The 14,385-nt window shown below is 38.8% G+C and overlaps 1 protein-coding gene across 4 annotated transcripts in view; it reads left to right on the top strand.

The window, feature by feature from the left end:
- The window catches only part of jak1 (Janus kinase 1), a 46,684-nt gene that overhangs the window by 3,018 nt on the left and 29,281 nt on the right, over positions 1-14,385 (top strand). For 2 of the 4 annotated variants that reach the window (XM_077583174.1, XM_077583172.1), the window contains exons 1-6: positions 4,836-5,047; positions 7,704-7,910; positions 9,161-9,284; positions 10,126-10,279; positions 12,382-12,545; positions 13,466-13,734. In XM_077583174.1, coding sequence (XP_077439300.1) covers positions 7,721-7,910; positions 9,161-9,284; positions 10,126-10,279; positions 12,382-12,545; positions 13,466-13,734 — 901 coding nt within the window. In that variant the 5' untranslated portion in view covers positions 4,836-5,047; positions 7,704-7,720. Of the gene's footprint in view, positions 1-4,835; positions 5,048-7,703; positions 7,911-9,160; positions 9,285-10,125; positions 10,280-12,381; positions 12,546-13,465; positions 13,735-14,385 lie in introns of those variants that run through there. The other 2 variants (XM_077583173.1, XM_077583175.1) reach the window with 2 other exon arrangements.

The following is a 14,385-nucleotide window of genomic DNA, read 5'->3' as shown; positions in this document are numbered from 1 at the left end:
ATTTCAGAAATGCGAGAAGGACTCGATTAGACAAGGACCATTTTATTTGCTAGTAAGCTTCAACCAAGCGTCTTTTTTTCAGAGTTTAAAATGTTTTTGTAACATGCAGAAATACAGTTTTGTGTTCTCTGTAACAGTTTATTAATTTCATAAATGCAACAGGGTATACAGTGTAGTTGTTGTTTTTCTTACATACAGGGAAAAAACATAAATGCAGCGTTATCCTCACTTTAGATGTCAAAAGGGTTTTGTGGTTCTCAGTGGGTTTTTTTTTCCTCTGTAAGAGAAAGTCCAAAGGGCTCTTCGAGTATTTAAGGTTGCCAACCCCTGGCTTAGTCTCTGTGAGGGTCAAGAAGACCTGACATGAGTTTTGGTTTCCAGTAGCTGCTTAATTGTATTTTTTGTGCTTGGCAGTTTGTGCTGCTCAAATTATAGCTGAAAGTGCACTGGCGACTGTGGCTCTCCTGTTTTATTTTCTCTCCCCTCAAGGGGCAATGAATCTGAAGCTCACTTGTAATTCAAATTTTGGCACAACACAAAACAAAAATCAACCAAGGGACATCTGGGGCGCTCAGAAGTCAAAGTACCATGATGGTAAAAACCTCAATTTAGTTCAGTAATTCAATTCCAATAGTGACTTTCACCAGTGCCAGGATTTTTTTCTCTTCCGGGGCGAATTGGGGGCTTGATGATACATAACTGGGGCTACACAGATTTTTGACGGCTGAACAAGCCTGTGTACCGCCATCCCTGAATTTAATTGATTACAGTATTGCCCCTTTTGTGGTTTCACTTGATTTTATTGTTCTTGGAACCTATCTTGTTATCTAATGAGTAACTTGCCTATTCGCTGTTGTTGTTGTTTTTGCTCTTTCTGAAACACCCCCAGATGTCCAAGACAGTAGTCCTTTTCAATTAGACAATACTTTGGCAAAATCTCGTTGCATCTTGGTGCCAAGGAACTATGTTGAAGTGATGCATCTTGACTGAGACATGATTTTCGTAAATCAGGGAGGAGTTAAAAGTTTAGTCGAAGAAGCAGAAGAACTTACGAGAGATTCAACGCCGCATTTACACGCATTCAAATGAACTATAAGCGATTTATTTTCAATGGTGATGAGTGTTGAGTAAAATGAGTTTGAAATGATATTCGACCGGTTTTGGAGAATTAAATAATTGTTCTGTCAACATGAATTAAGGATTATTTCATTTTACAATTTAAAATGTATTTTTGCTCAATTATGGCCAATTATTTATTTATTTATATTTATTCTACTTGGCTATTGTCATTTTTGCTCCTGAACTTCAGTGAGCTGCATCGGTACGTCGGGGCTGTAAGACATCACCTTGATTTTGACACATGATTGTAGGTTGTCATCCGTGAGGTTTGAGCAATGTTTGTTTTTATTATACAGTGGGTCATTTGGCACCTACAGTAGCAATAAATGTTTTGTTGTCTTCAGAAAGTTTTCTTTTGTTGGATTTATCGATGGTTTACTTAAACAGGTGCTGAAGAGCTCAATACATAATAGTTCTTAGCTATTCACAGGGTTTGGTGCCAACCGTACTGTAATCCTAAAATCACCAGGTTACATACAAAAATACAGTATAGGCCAAAAGTTAGGACACACCCCATTCAATGTGTCAATTCCTTTATTCTCATCACTATTTGCTTTGTAGAGTCTAACTAAAGGCATCAAAACTAAGAATGAACACATGTGGAGTTATGTACTTTTAAAAAAAAAAAAGGTGAAATACTGGTAACTGAAAACATCTTTTAGGTTCTATTTCAGAGGTGGGCAATCTCGGTACTTGAGGGCCGGGGTCTTGTAGGTTTTGGAGGTTTCTCACTTCCAACACAAGCTGATTCCAATCAACAGGATCGTTATCAGGCTTATGCAGAGCTTGCTCATGAGCTGACCATATATCAGCTGTGTTGGAGAAGGGCAACATGCAAAACTTGCAGGACTCCGGCCCTCGATACACACCACTGTTCTAGTTTCTTCTAAAAAGGAACCCTTGGCATTCTCACCTCTGGGAACTCCTTCAATACTGTTGGAAAACCATTTCAGGTGACTACTCTTGGAGCTCAGTGGGGGAATGCCAACAGTGTGCAAAAAATAAATAAATCATCAGAGCATTACAGCGGTGGCAAATCCAGCTCTAGAAAGTAAAAACCCTGCCACAGTTTGGCTTTAGGCCTTGTGCTAACTAGCTAGCTCCCTAGCAGGTAACCGAGCACCCAGGGAGCTAGCTAGGGAGCTCGCTAGCAGAGGTGGGTAGAGTAGCCAAAAGTTTTACTCAAGAGTAGTGTTACTTCAAAATAATATTACTCAAGTAAAGGTAAAAAGTAGTCATCAAAAAACGATTAGAGGTTTCTAAAGACTCTAAAGACTTGGTACCCATTGTCACATTGAAGAGCCGTTCAAAAGACTCGATTCGTTTGTGAACGTCACATCACTAGTGTCCGCGGAAATGCTCCCACACAGTCAGTCTAGCGGAGCGTTTTGCGTGAAAATACGGTAAATCTCATGTATGAACTGGGCGGCGGGTAATGACTCTAGTGTAGCCCAATAAAGCGGAGTAAGAGTAGCGTTACTTCTTCACACATCTACTATTGTGTGGTAAAACTACTCTTAGAAGGACTTTTTTTCTTCTTCAAAAAGTTACTCAAGTAAATGTAACTAACTCATTACTACCCAACTTTGCTCGTTAGCTAGCACCTAGGGCTAAAGCCAAACTGTGGCAGGGTTTTTACTTTTTGGACCTGGATTTGCTACCTCTGCAGAGTAAGAGTGACTATTTTGAAGAAACTAGAATATAAAACATGTTTTCAATTATTTCACTTTTTTTAAATACATAACTCTAAATGTGTTCATTCATAGTTTTGATGCCTTAAGTGAGACTCCACAATGTACTGGTAAACAGTCATAAAAATAGAAGAAGAATGCATTGCATGAGAAGGTGTGTTCAAAACCATTGGCCTGTACTGTATATATTTCCTATTTATTTTTATTTATTTAATTTTGATGATTGTATCTTACAGCTAATGAAAACAGAAAATGTACTATCCTAATAAATTTGAATATTACAACTGAAACATTCAATATGATTTTTAAAGTTCATATTAGGTGTTAACTGGCCTTCTGAAATGTGTTTTTCCGTTTAAAGAATATGTATATCATTTTCATTTTTTAAATTAAACTCCTCAAATTTTTCTACAATATGATTTATTGAAAAGTATATACTCTGTCTGTAACATTTTATAGCTTCCTCAGTATTATTAGATTAGAGCCTTATTTATGCTAATATGTACTGTAAATATCATCATTAATTACAGTTTTTGGTCTACAATGTCTACGCTAGTTATTTATGTGTAGCGAAAACTGTTATAGAAAGTGTATAAGTGTATTAGCGTTGTGTTCATCTTTACAGGTCCAGATTTCACAGCACGCATACATTTGTGATCAATTGAGATGAGATCGCCATTATTTCAGTCAGCTTGTGGCATTTCCGTTTAGTGGTGTGCTAATGTGGAATAAGGAATATTTATTCCAGTAACCATAAAACAGCCCTTAGCTAAGAAAATGTATGTATGGCATTATTTGTATTGAGTTCCGTCAGTAAAGTGTATAATAGGCAAAAGAAAAAATATTTTTTGCACACCTGTGAACCATCATCCCACAGATGACGTTGGAAGACGCCTGGAAACTTCTAGATTTGACAGGCTGCCCTGGTTCAGTTATCACAGTGCTGATGCTGTCCCCATCGAAGGTACAGTACTGTGATAACTGAAGGATGGCTGCCAACTTGACACTTACACAGCGGACCAAACGGCATTCAGGCTTGGCACTAATGTGAAATGTGAGTTTGGAAACAAAAACTTTTGCACTCATTTACATGATTAAGTCAGAACATTATGAGTGACGTGGCAATATTATGTTTAGTTTATTATGTGTTTTTATAAAAAAATAAATATATCTTAATTTCTATTCAAATGTGTATATGCATTTTATTAACTCAACATTTTTTTTTTATTTGAGCCACAGTTTCACCAGGAAATACACTGGTTTAGTTCCGTGTAGTTGTGGGAAGTAATAACTATACGCTTACTGTGCTTGAGTAGATTTACAGGCATTTTACTTGAGTATCTATTTGATTGACAACTTTTTACTTTTATTCACTAAATTTGAACATAGATACCATACCTGTACTTTGTACTCCACGTTTTCTCAAAATAGGCTTGTTACTTGTTCAGCCTATAGATGACACAATGTAAAAAAAGACAAATAGAAATAAAGTGAATGAAATGGCATTCTGATTGCACAACTGGGATTTTGGTAGGAAAAGCAGGCACTGCAGAAAAGGGAGGAATGTCAACTAACCAGGTTCATTAACAAAGAAGATGCAGCATTTTCTGGGAAGTAAAATTGTGGTGTGTTTTTTTCACATTTATAAACGCACACAATTATTATATATATACATACGTGTGAGTGTGAGTGTGTGTGTGTGTGTTTAGCATATTGAAGAATGAATGTTAAATAAACAATGCGACAAACTCAATTTATCAATCAATTCCATTCCAATAATTTGGACAAAATATGAGCCACAAAATGATAAATAAATAAATGGTCATTAATAACTCCCAGAATTTTGTTGTGCTCTTATTAGTGCTCTTGCGAGCAGCGATAATGCTGTGGCCGTGCTTATCTCTTACTACAGTATATATATAAGGGGTTAATCATAAAAATTTGAGCCTTGTGCAGGCTAGGGCGTGAAGCATTAATATGTCATCACGAGTGACGGCCTGAAGAACCAATCAGCGTCCGTGCTCACATGGCCGCTGCCTGTTTTACGGGAATAGGATGCTGCTTGTCAGGAAAGTGTAGCTCCAGTCTACACTCTTTCTCGATACTAGGGTGTTTTGTCGTAATATTCCCGATGAAGGATTTTTTAAAGCCTTAAAAACAGTTAAGGTCCCTTTTTAATGTTTTAAACGAAACGGAAGTAACCTGCCAGCTGTCTGGCAAGACTGAGAAGCTTTTTGGTGAGTTGACGGCATCACGCAACGTTTAAGTCGAAAAATATGTAAAACAAATTTGCTGTCTTTTCTTCGTGTTGTAATAGTGAAGCTTGTTTGATTTACTCACTGTTACGGACTGGCTTACATAATATGTCAACCAAGCTAGGATAGTTCATGTCGAGCGAGCTAGGGTCGTTCAAATGCTAGCACTAGCAGTTATGTGTTCTTGTGTCCGTCGTGAGTCAGTTTAGTGTATCAGCTTTCACAGGAAACTGATCGACGTCCTGCTGGTGTCGAGAGTGATCACAACGATACTCGATAAACATGATGTCATTACTGTGTACGTGACAAGGGCGACGGTATTAAGAGTACGTACTACGGTGTAAACTATTGGTCTCGTCATATGAAAACTGGGATGATTGTGTATGTGGTTGCGCACTGATTGTACGACGTAGCTCAGATGGGCTGACAGGAGCAATATGTATAACCTACTGCCTGTAACAAATGTTCTACTTTGGAGTGTGCAGTGATTGTCATTTGCAATATGAGTTGTCGCAGTAATATGAGAGTACTGTGCCTGCAGTACCTTGCTTCCCAACAGGGATGGACTGGGATAAGAAAACTGCCTCTCATAATTAGCAGACCACAACCGACTAATAATTTATGTACATGTGTCCCCCCCAAAAATGAACTATACTATTCCAGCTTATAATTATTGTTTTGGGTATGATATGAATGTACAGTCTTTCTTCTCCTTAGCTGCTTTCTCAACATCCTGGCTTGACTAGACTGGAGGAGAGGGAAAGAGTATTACAATTGTAAAGTGGTACATTGAACATTTACATAAAAAAAAAAACAACTACAACATTCCAAACCAATTCAAACACTATAGCATGACTGTCTCTTCTTAATATTAAGGGCTATTCACTATCTTAGGTTGCAAATTTGCTCTGCTATCTTAATATTAAGGGCTATTCACTATCTTAAGGTTGCATGGCACCAACCAAGCTAACTCAAGTTAAAGGGCTTGAGTTGAATTTGGGCATTCTTCGAACCAAATAAACAATAACAATGTCATGTAATATAGCCATAACTTTTTTGCCTTTAGGTACAGTCTTTTCTAGAGAAGTTTATCAAATAGCCATTGTGAAATCAAATACCTGTATGTAAGTTTACTCCACACACATAGTTCTACCACCTTAGTGCTTAGTTTAGTTATGCAGTATTCTATTACAAGCATCCATCCATCCATCCATTTTCTTGGCCGCTTTTCCTCACTAGGGTCGCGGGGGTGCTGGAGCCTATCCCAGCTGGCTTCGGGCAGTAGGCGGGGTACACCCTGAACTGGTTGCCAGCCAATCGCAGGGCACACAGAGACGAACAACCACACTCACATTCACACCTAGGGACAATTTGGAGTGTTCAATTAACCTTATTACAAGCATAATGTCATTATATATAGTAGCAGAATTGACGAAGTCATGTTTTGCGTACTGTCCTATTATCAATAAAACATACAGATGTGCTTGCTTAGACCTTGAGACAATTGGCCTGAGCGATGTGTGCCCGATTGTTTCAGCCCATAGAAAAGATAGCTGAACGGCCGGGCATCACTATCTTCATAATAATATTAATAATAATAATAAAGATGGATTGTGGAGTTTGTCATTTTTTACCCATTACTGCCACCTCTGGCCTCAAGTGTAACTGCAGTCTCTGTCAAGCTCATGCACATGTGAGTATGTGTGCTCAAATTAACTCTTCAAGTTTTAAGTTTTCTTGGAGTCTGAGCTGGACATTTGGAATGTGCTCAAAGTCGGCCTCTTCTTGTTTTTTTCTCGTATATCTATCCCAAATGTGTCGTATGCTAGCTAACACAACACTACATGTCCGCGGGGACGAGCAAAACGTCACCCTCCACCACCACCACTCTACCGCTCCCTACCTTCTAGAAACTGGCATGTTCGCCCCTTTACACACTACGGTTTAGGGTGGCTCTTTCTCTAGTGACCACATCTCTGGTTGCAATATTACATTATTGCATTACAGTACAGTATTATTATTATTACAGCATTACCTTTTGTGTAGAATGGCTTCTGCAACTGGGATTTTCTATCACGACTCTAGCATCCTCAACAAGTGTTGATATGCGTCATTGTCAATTATGGACTAAGGCCAGAAATCTTTCATTAAAAATGCTTGAATTTTTGTGCGACTGGCTTTACTTCACATCTTACTTGTCCGGTTCGCGCACTTCATTTTTAAATAGTTTAAATTGCTTGGCGGGCAACCATTCCATAGTTCAGGTTTGTCTACCTCTTTCCCAAATTCAGTCACCCAAGCTTAAGTAGTACTGTAGTAGTTCAACGTTGATTTCTCTGAGGAAAACCCGGAATTGAGGTTTCATGAGGAATGAGTGAAGATGTGAGGACAGTCTATTTCTGGTTCTGGTTCTTTGGCCATCATAAAACTTGACCTCTTTGCGATCACAAATTTTAAATTGTACAACATCAGAAGTATTTCCATTAAGAAGCAGCACTGTTCATTAACTCACATGTCCAAACTTTTTAGAAAGTATTTTCAGATTTTTAAGTGTTAGGTTCTGTGGATGAAGCCATTGCATTATATACTCTGTTTTGTACCCTAGTAATTCAATTTATATTGTCATACCCTAATTCAGGGTCTGAATACCACTCGATGATGGAGTTGAGCAGGCAACTCTGTGGGAAAATGATGAGATCCAACAGCAGGGCCCAACTCACCCCTTCTCCTTCTTCGTCTTGGGGCTTGGAAGTCCATTTCTACTTACCGGACGTCCATCAGCTGGAGTTCTTCAAAGGTTGCTACACTTCAGAAAATCTGTGTGTGGAGGCTGCAAAGAAATGCGGTAAGTGACTATTGTTTGGCTGGCAAAAAGAAGACCCTGTTTCAGTGATTGTTTTAGCCCTCCTTTATCAATATTTAGCAAAGAAACTATTTGTGATAGGTGTTGTGATGCATAGCAAGTGGGTACATTCTCCTTAATTACAAGTATTTGAATAGTGAGGCCAGTTCCTTTATTTTGACGTTCGGGATTAACATAAGAAGCTAAAACATCACATTAAAGCTGCTTAATGTAGAAATTTGCCAAAAATATCTTTACAACAGCCTTTTTATTTGACCATTCGTGACTCAATAATCTTCTAATTGCAACATGTTAGCAGCTAAGCTAACAGCTAAGGCTTAGCTGTTCACAATGGATACTTCTGTAGGCCTCTGGCTAATAGTTATCACATTGGATTTGGGCTAGAATTTCCCACCCTCGGATGTGACATAATGTGCGGGTTGGGTACGTGAAAAAGGGAATTTGCAGTTTTATTTTTCGCCCTCACACGTGGCAATTCATAATTCAATTTCCTGCGTTAAACCTTTTAGCTAAAGTTGTCTAAAAAGTCGATTAATCGTGAACTAATCAGTTTCAAAAAGGCTGTTGAGTACAACTCTGTGTGATATTGCTTAATCATTGTTTAGCTGTTTCAAAAAAAACTAAGTAAAATAAACAAAAATATTTGGTTAATAAATAGTAATGTGGGGGTTTAATGGAAAATAAAATTTTATCTTCATGTTCGATTAATTAATAATCAATAGAACAATTGATTAAAAATATAAATATTCAATAGCGGCAGCCCTACTTTTAAGTCCCTTTTCTGCTTTATTTACATTTGGATGTAATATGCAACTAAGAAGATAGAACTTTGTTTGCCTCCACCCATTTTCATGTGGGCAAAATTGTTATCTGTGTCAGAAAACCAGTTGCACCCACTTGCACCACTCCCAATACAGTAAAACTGCCAATTTTAGCTTGATATGCCACACCTGTGAGGTGAGGAGATTATCTAAACCAAGAAGAAGTAATTGCCCAACAATAAGATTTACAGTTATACAGATTTGTGAACAGTAGTAGAGAAAATTTATTTTGTGTACAGAGAAAAGTTTTTCATTTATTATGAAAAATGGTAGCAAAAACATTTATATACATTTTTGGTGTAAACGATGTTTCGTGCAAAATGTGAGTGATATGAAATTATTGTACGTGAGACGGACTGGACAAAAGGTTTGATTTTGATTGTTTTCCCTGTTATTTTACCCCTTCATCAGCAATTTCACCATTGTGCCACAATCTCTTTGCCCTGTACAATGAAGTGACGGGCATGTGGTGCCCGCCTAATTATGAATTCAACATCACAGATAAGACCAATATTAAGTTGCACTATCGCATGAGGTAAGATTGACTTCTGTTCATTGTATTGCATTTGAGTTCATATTTGTGATGTATGGTAATCCTCCTTAAAGGAGAAGTCAACTCCAAAACTTTCTTTTTAAATACATTTAAATTTATTGTGATGCAAATTGCAAAATGTACATTTCATGTAAATATAGGCCTGTGAGAGGCCTCGCTCTGCTGGCCTCAGCCGTGTCATATTAGCATATTAGTGACAGAAACAATCTTATATATAGAATACTCGAGATCATTTACTTGATAATGTCCTTTTCAATAGAAATATTGTTGGTCATGCAGAAAGGGTGGCACATATTGCTTGTGTAAAGAGCACTAGTCTAGTGTCTGGTGATGTATGTCTTCCTTTGCTGTAGCTTATTTAAATACTGTCAAACAACAACAGCAGCAACAAAAACAAAACAGCCATTCGTTACTGAATGCGTAGCATCTTTTATTGATTGCTTGAAGCAGCATAAGGCACCAAGCTTGGTAATAAAAGTGTCTTCTCTGTACTCATACTGTATAGCCTCTGCAGTCACCTGATCACAGTCGTTAACTTTGTGTATGCAGTAAGGGGAGAGATTTATATGTAGCACTAATTTGCACTAACGTGATTCCTCCATATCAATGTTTGGCCACAACCGCAAAGGAAAGAGGATTAAAAACTAGGAGCAGGATATGAAACTGTATTGACAACATTTATGAGTTATGAGTGGATATAAATATCACGATGAACAAGCTAAATAAATATATTCAGTACAATCATGTTCATTTTAAACATGTGCAATATCTGCATGATATTGCTCTCTAAACTGTTTTGTCCCTATTTTACTTTGACTCTCAGGTTCTTTTTCCGAAATTGGCATGGTACCAATGAAGGTGAGTCTCCAGTTTGGAGACACTGCATCAGTAAACTTAAAGGTGGCCTGAGCCAGCAGAAAAGACCAGAAGGAGCACCACTCCTGGATGCTGCATCTCTTGACTACCTGTTTTACCAGGTATTTAACATACATGCATGTTCTTTGGGGAGAGGTGGGTCAGTGTCAGATCACATCTAACTGGGAGAGTTGGGAGTGTACATTAGGTCAGTGCGAGTTCGTAGAGTGCGATCCCCTTCCTTTAATTTCCGGAAGCAGCCTTTGTTATAACCAGGGTGTCAGGCCATTCCATTTTTTAATCGTAATTAATCGCATGACTTCAATAGTTAACTCCCAATTAATCGCATGTTTTATATCTGTTCTAAATGTTCAATAAAATATTTTTTCCTAAGTTTTCATACTCTTGTTAACATAAAAGTGGAAACAAATGTTAAACTAATAGAACTATGGCCGCATCTTTTAGTCATTGATACAGTTATTGCATAATAATTCATAAACTTGAGTTAAAATTAACAACATGTATTGCACTTGTAACTTGTGAAATTCTGCACATTGTTAAAATTGTAAAATACAACTTGACCCCAGGATCCACAAATATATGCATTATTATTACATTTATTACTACTAAATTTTGACGTGGACGTGTCTGCTATGCGTTGCGACTGCAATTCCCCCAGTACAGGCTTTCCAAGTAAGGGGCAGTCATTAATTGCGCATTAAAAAAAATTATGGCGTTAAAGGAACTTTAAATGAACTCAAAATGAACGCACTAATTTTGACAACCCTAGTTGTAACGCAATGAGCAGCTCATGTTTAAAGGGGAAATCAACCCCAAATTTTTCTTTACAATAATATGTTGTGTTAATATTATGTTTGTGGAAAATGAGTTCAACAGCAAAAATCCACCCGGTTTATCCATCTCGGGGGCGGCCATTTTGCCACTTGCTGTCGACTGAAAATGACATAACAGGGCTCAGGTAATGACCTATAGTGCCTCAACGTCAGAAAGCAGGTGGTTTGCTGCATCAGTCAAGTTATCAGTCGACTTTTGTCAACACATCCCAATGCCGTGGTGTCAGCAAATCGGGGTGCAGTTCCAATTAAGAGGAGTAACGTGATGTTACCAAATACGTGGAAGCTTTGGATTCATCAACAACAGCCAGAGCAATGACGCTGCCGAAAGCTCCACCAGCCATCGGCAAGTAGGTTGGGCAAGACATACCTCTTAGAACTCTCTGAAATCACGAAGGCAGACCATCTGCTTTTCTTGGTAATGGCAAGCTGTCAGAAAAGATGGAAAGGTTGCTGGCTGTACTTTTTAACTGATCCCACCTTCATTTTCCTTCTATGCTCATGCTTGGCACCTCAAGTTGGCCATGCTAGTTATTGCCAAGAAGGAATTCGCCAGCATGGAATGCCTTGTTATTGTGCACCGCTCAAAAAGATCTTTAGGAGTTTTGGGGAATGGTATACCTTTTGGTTAATTCCCCACACAGCTCACATCATGCAGTCCTTGTACGAGGCCCTGCAGGGAAAAGGGCCCAAGGATGAAGAGGCCTGGTCCCAGGGGATTGATGAAACTTTCGCTTATGCCAAGGCTACGCTGCCTAACGCATGTCTGCTGGTCGCCATCACGATAGACGCATCAGACTACGCAGTGGGAGGTGTGTGAGCAATGGGTGGGCGGAGCCTGATAACCACTGGCCTTCTTCAGCAGGCAGCTCCGTGACAATGAGAGGAAATACTGCACTTATGACAGGGAGCTCCCGGGCTTCTTCCTCGCCACACAACACTACCGATTTCTCCTGGAGGGCTGCCAGCGCCAGGCCGCTGACATTTTCAATGCCCAAGACCAGCTGTTGTTTGGAAGGCAGCGACGTCGGCCCACTGCCAGACAATCCTGCACATGACTGGCAAGGACAACTACGTTGCTGACTGCCTCTCCCAGTCGGTCATGAGGGCTGCTCACCTGGGGCCTGATTAGGCTGCCATGGCCGCCGGCCAGGCTGCCGATTCTGACATTCTAGTCTACTTGTTGTACTACAGAAAAACCAGGAGCTCCTAAAGATGGGCTGTCAGATGTCAAATCAGTACCCAAATTGATTGGTTGTAGTTTACAGTTGAATTTCAAAACATACACTTGAGTACCGAAATACAAATAAACATGTCTCCTCATTAATTACATTGACTAATTTTCATATATTTTCGTATTTGTCTTCCAGGGCCAGAATGATTTTCAAACAGGTATGGTACCTCTTCGAACATGTCTGTCTGAGGTCGAGCAGCGCGAGATGGAGAATGAATGTTTGGGAATGGCTGTGCTCGCTATTACCCACTATGCCATGACCATGGATATGCCCCTGTCCACTGCTTCTCAAAAATTCAAGTAAGACATCCACTTGCATCAGAGAATGTCTTGACTCTCTTGGTCTTTATACAGTTAAAATCTATAAAATTAAACTAGAGAATGCAGTTTCTGTAGACATTTCAAGTGAAAATGAATATTAAAGCTGGGTATTGATTCTAATTTCCTCAATCGATTCAATTTCTATTCACAAGAGTTCAGTTCTATTCAGTTTTGTGTTTTTTTTCTTCACTTGACTACGATATTGGGTAATTATGGAGCATGAATTCTTCTTAAATATCAAGAACATTACAAAAAGTCCACAAACATTAAATTCCAAATAAAATTTTGCGGAGGCAGTAACTCATTAAATGATTTAGTTTATTAACGAAAGTAACACATGTTATAATCACTTAAGTCAGGGGTAGGCATTCTCAATCCTTGAGGGCCGGAGTCCTGCAGGTTTAGATGAATCACAATTATCAATCTGGCTTTTGCCAGGTTAGTATATGCCTGCAGTTAACTGTGGAAAATAGCATGATGGCCTGTTAAAAGCAGATACGGAGTTTGAAGAAATTGATGCTGTCATTTTTATCGTATTAGCCTAGTGACTGGAAGTTAGCACCCCAAACACGGAATTGCTGCGTGCATATATAGTCTATTGGTATGCGAACATAAAGTAAGAAGGCGACATGAGTTGCAAAAATGCTAAGACAGATTGATAAGGTTTTTAAATATTGCTCTATAGTCAGGTACTATTTTAATGAGAAATGAGAAATTCCAATATGCTAACACAGAGCAAAGTAGCAACCTGTGTTGAGAAAGCGATGATATTATCACTGTTATTACTATTATTTTTATCATTATTACTATCACCACACAATTCATGTGTGTAACATACGTTAGGTAATGAGAAGTATTTCTAATAGAGATCCTTTTTTTGTCTGTCTTCATTCCTTCAGCTACAGACGATTCATTCCAGAGGCGCTTGATGCAAACATAAAACAGCGTAACATTTTGACCCGCATCCGCATAAATAATGTCTTCAAGAAATTCCTCAATGAATTCAACCACCGAACAGCCAGGGTCAGCGACATCACTCTATACGACCTGAAGATTAAATATCTGGCTACTCTGGAGGGGCTGACCAATGGCCTGGGCAGTGAGCTCATTGAGCCCATTTCGTTGAGTGTATCACACGAAGGAGATGTCATGAATGGAGGAAATTTGGGTAAGACTTTCGATTTCCTTGACTTTTATTTCTTGGACATTGTTTGATAAAGACTGCATTTTTGTTTTTTTGTGACGTGTTAAAGCCAAACCAAATTTATTTGTATAGCCCTTAATCACAAAACTACAAAGGGCTTTACAGGCCCATATCACAGATCTAAACATCCCAACCGGGCAAGGAAAAACAAAAAACAAAACAAAAAAAAATTGGGGCAGAAAGAAGAAACCTTGAAAAGGCATCACAGATGGAGGGATCCTCCTTCCAAGATGACCAGGCTGCAGATCTTGTCCTGGTTGGTCATTGCAGACCAACAGTGACAACCTCATATTTAATCATCGCCAACTCTAAAAGCAGGAGAGGAGGGAAGAGGACAGAGAAGAAGCAGCAGTAAAACAGGCCTACTGTACATGTAGATAAATTAAATACCAGCGTGTTAAGTCTTAAGATTTAAATTAAACATTTCATGAGATAGCTGCTCTAATTTACGTGAGTTGGGCATTCCAGAGTACTGAAGCCAAAATAGAGAATGCTTTAAAATGTGCTGTAGTTATTTTTTTATACAGACGCTCCCCTACTTACGAACATTCGAGTTACGAACAACGGTACATACGAACATGTCTGCGCGTGTGTCGGAAAATGTCCGGAAAGAGA

Source organism: Vanacampus margaritifer, chromosome 13, assembly GCF_051991255.1.
Source record: "Vanacampus margaritifer isolate UIUO_Vmar chromosome 13, RoL_Vmar_1.0, whole genome shotgun sequence".
Classification (NCBI taxonomy): Eukaryota; Metazoa; Chordata; class Actinopteri; order Syngnathiformes; family Syngnathidae; genus Vanacampus; species Vanacampus margaritifer.
Note: the sequence above shows the minus strand (reverse complement) of the source record. Positions and strands in the feature narration are given on the sequence as shown.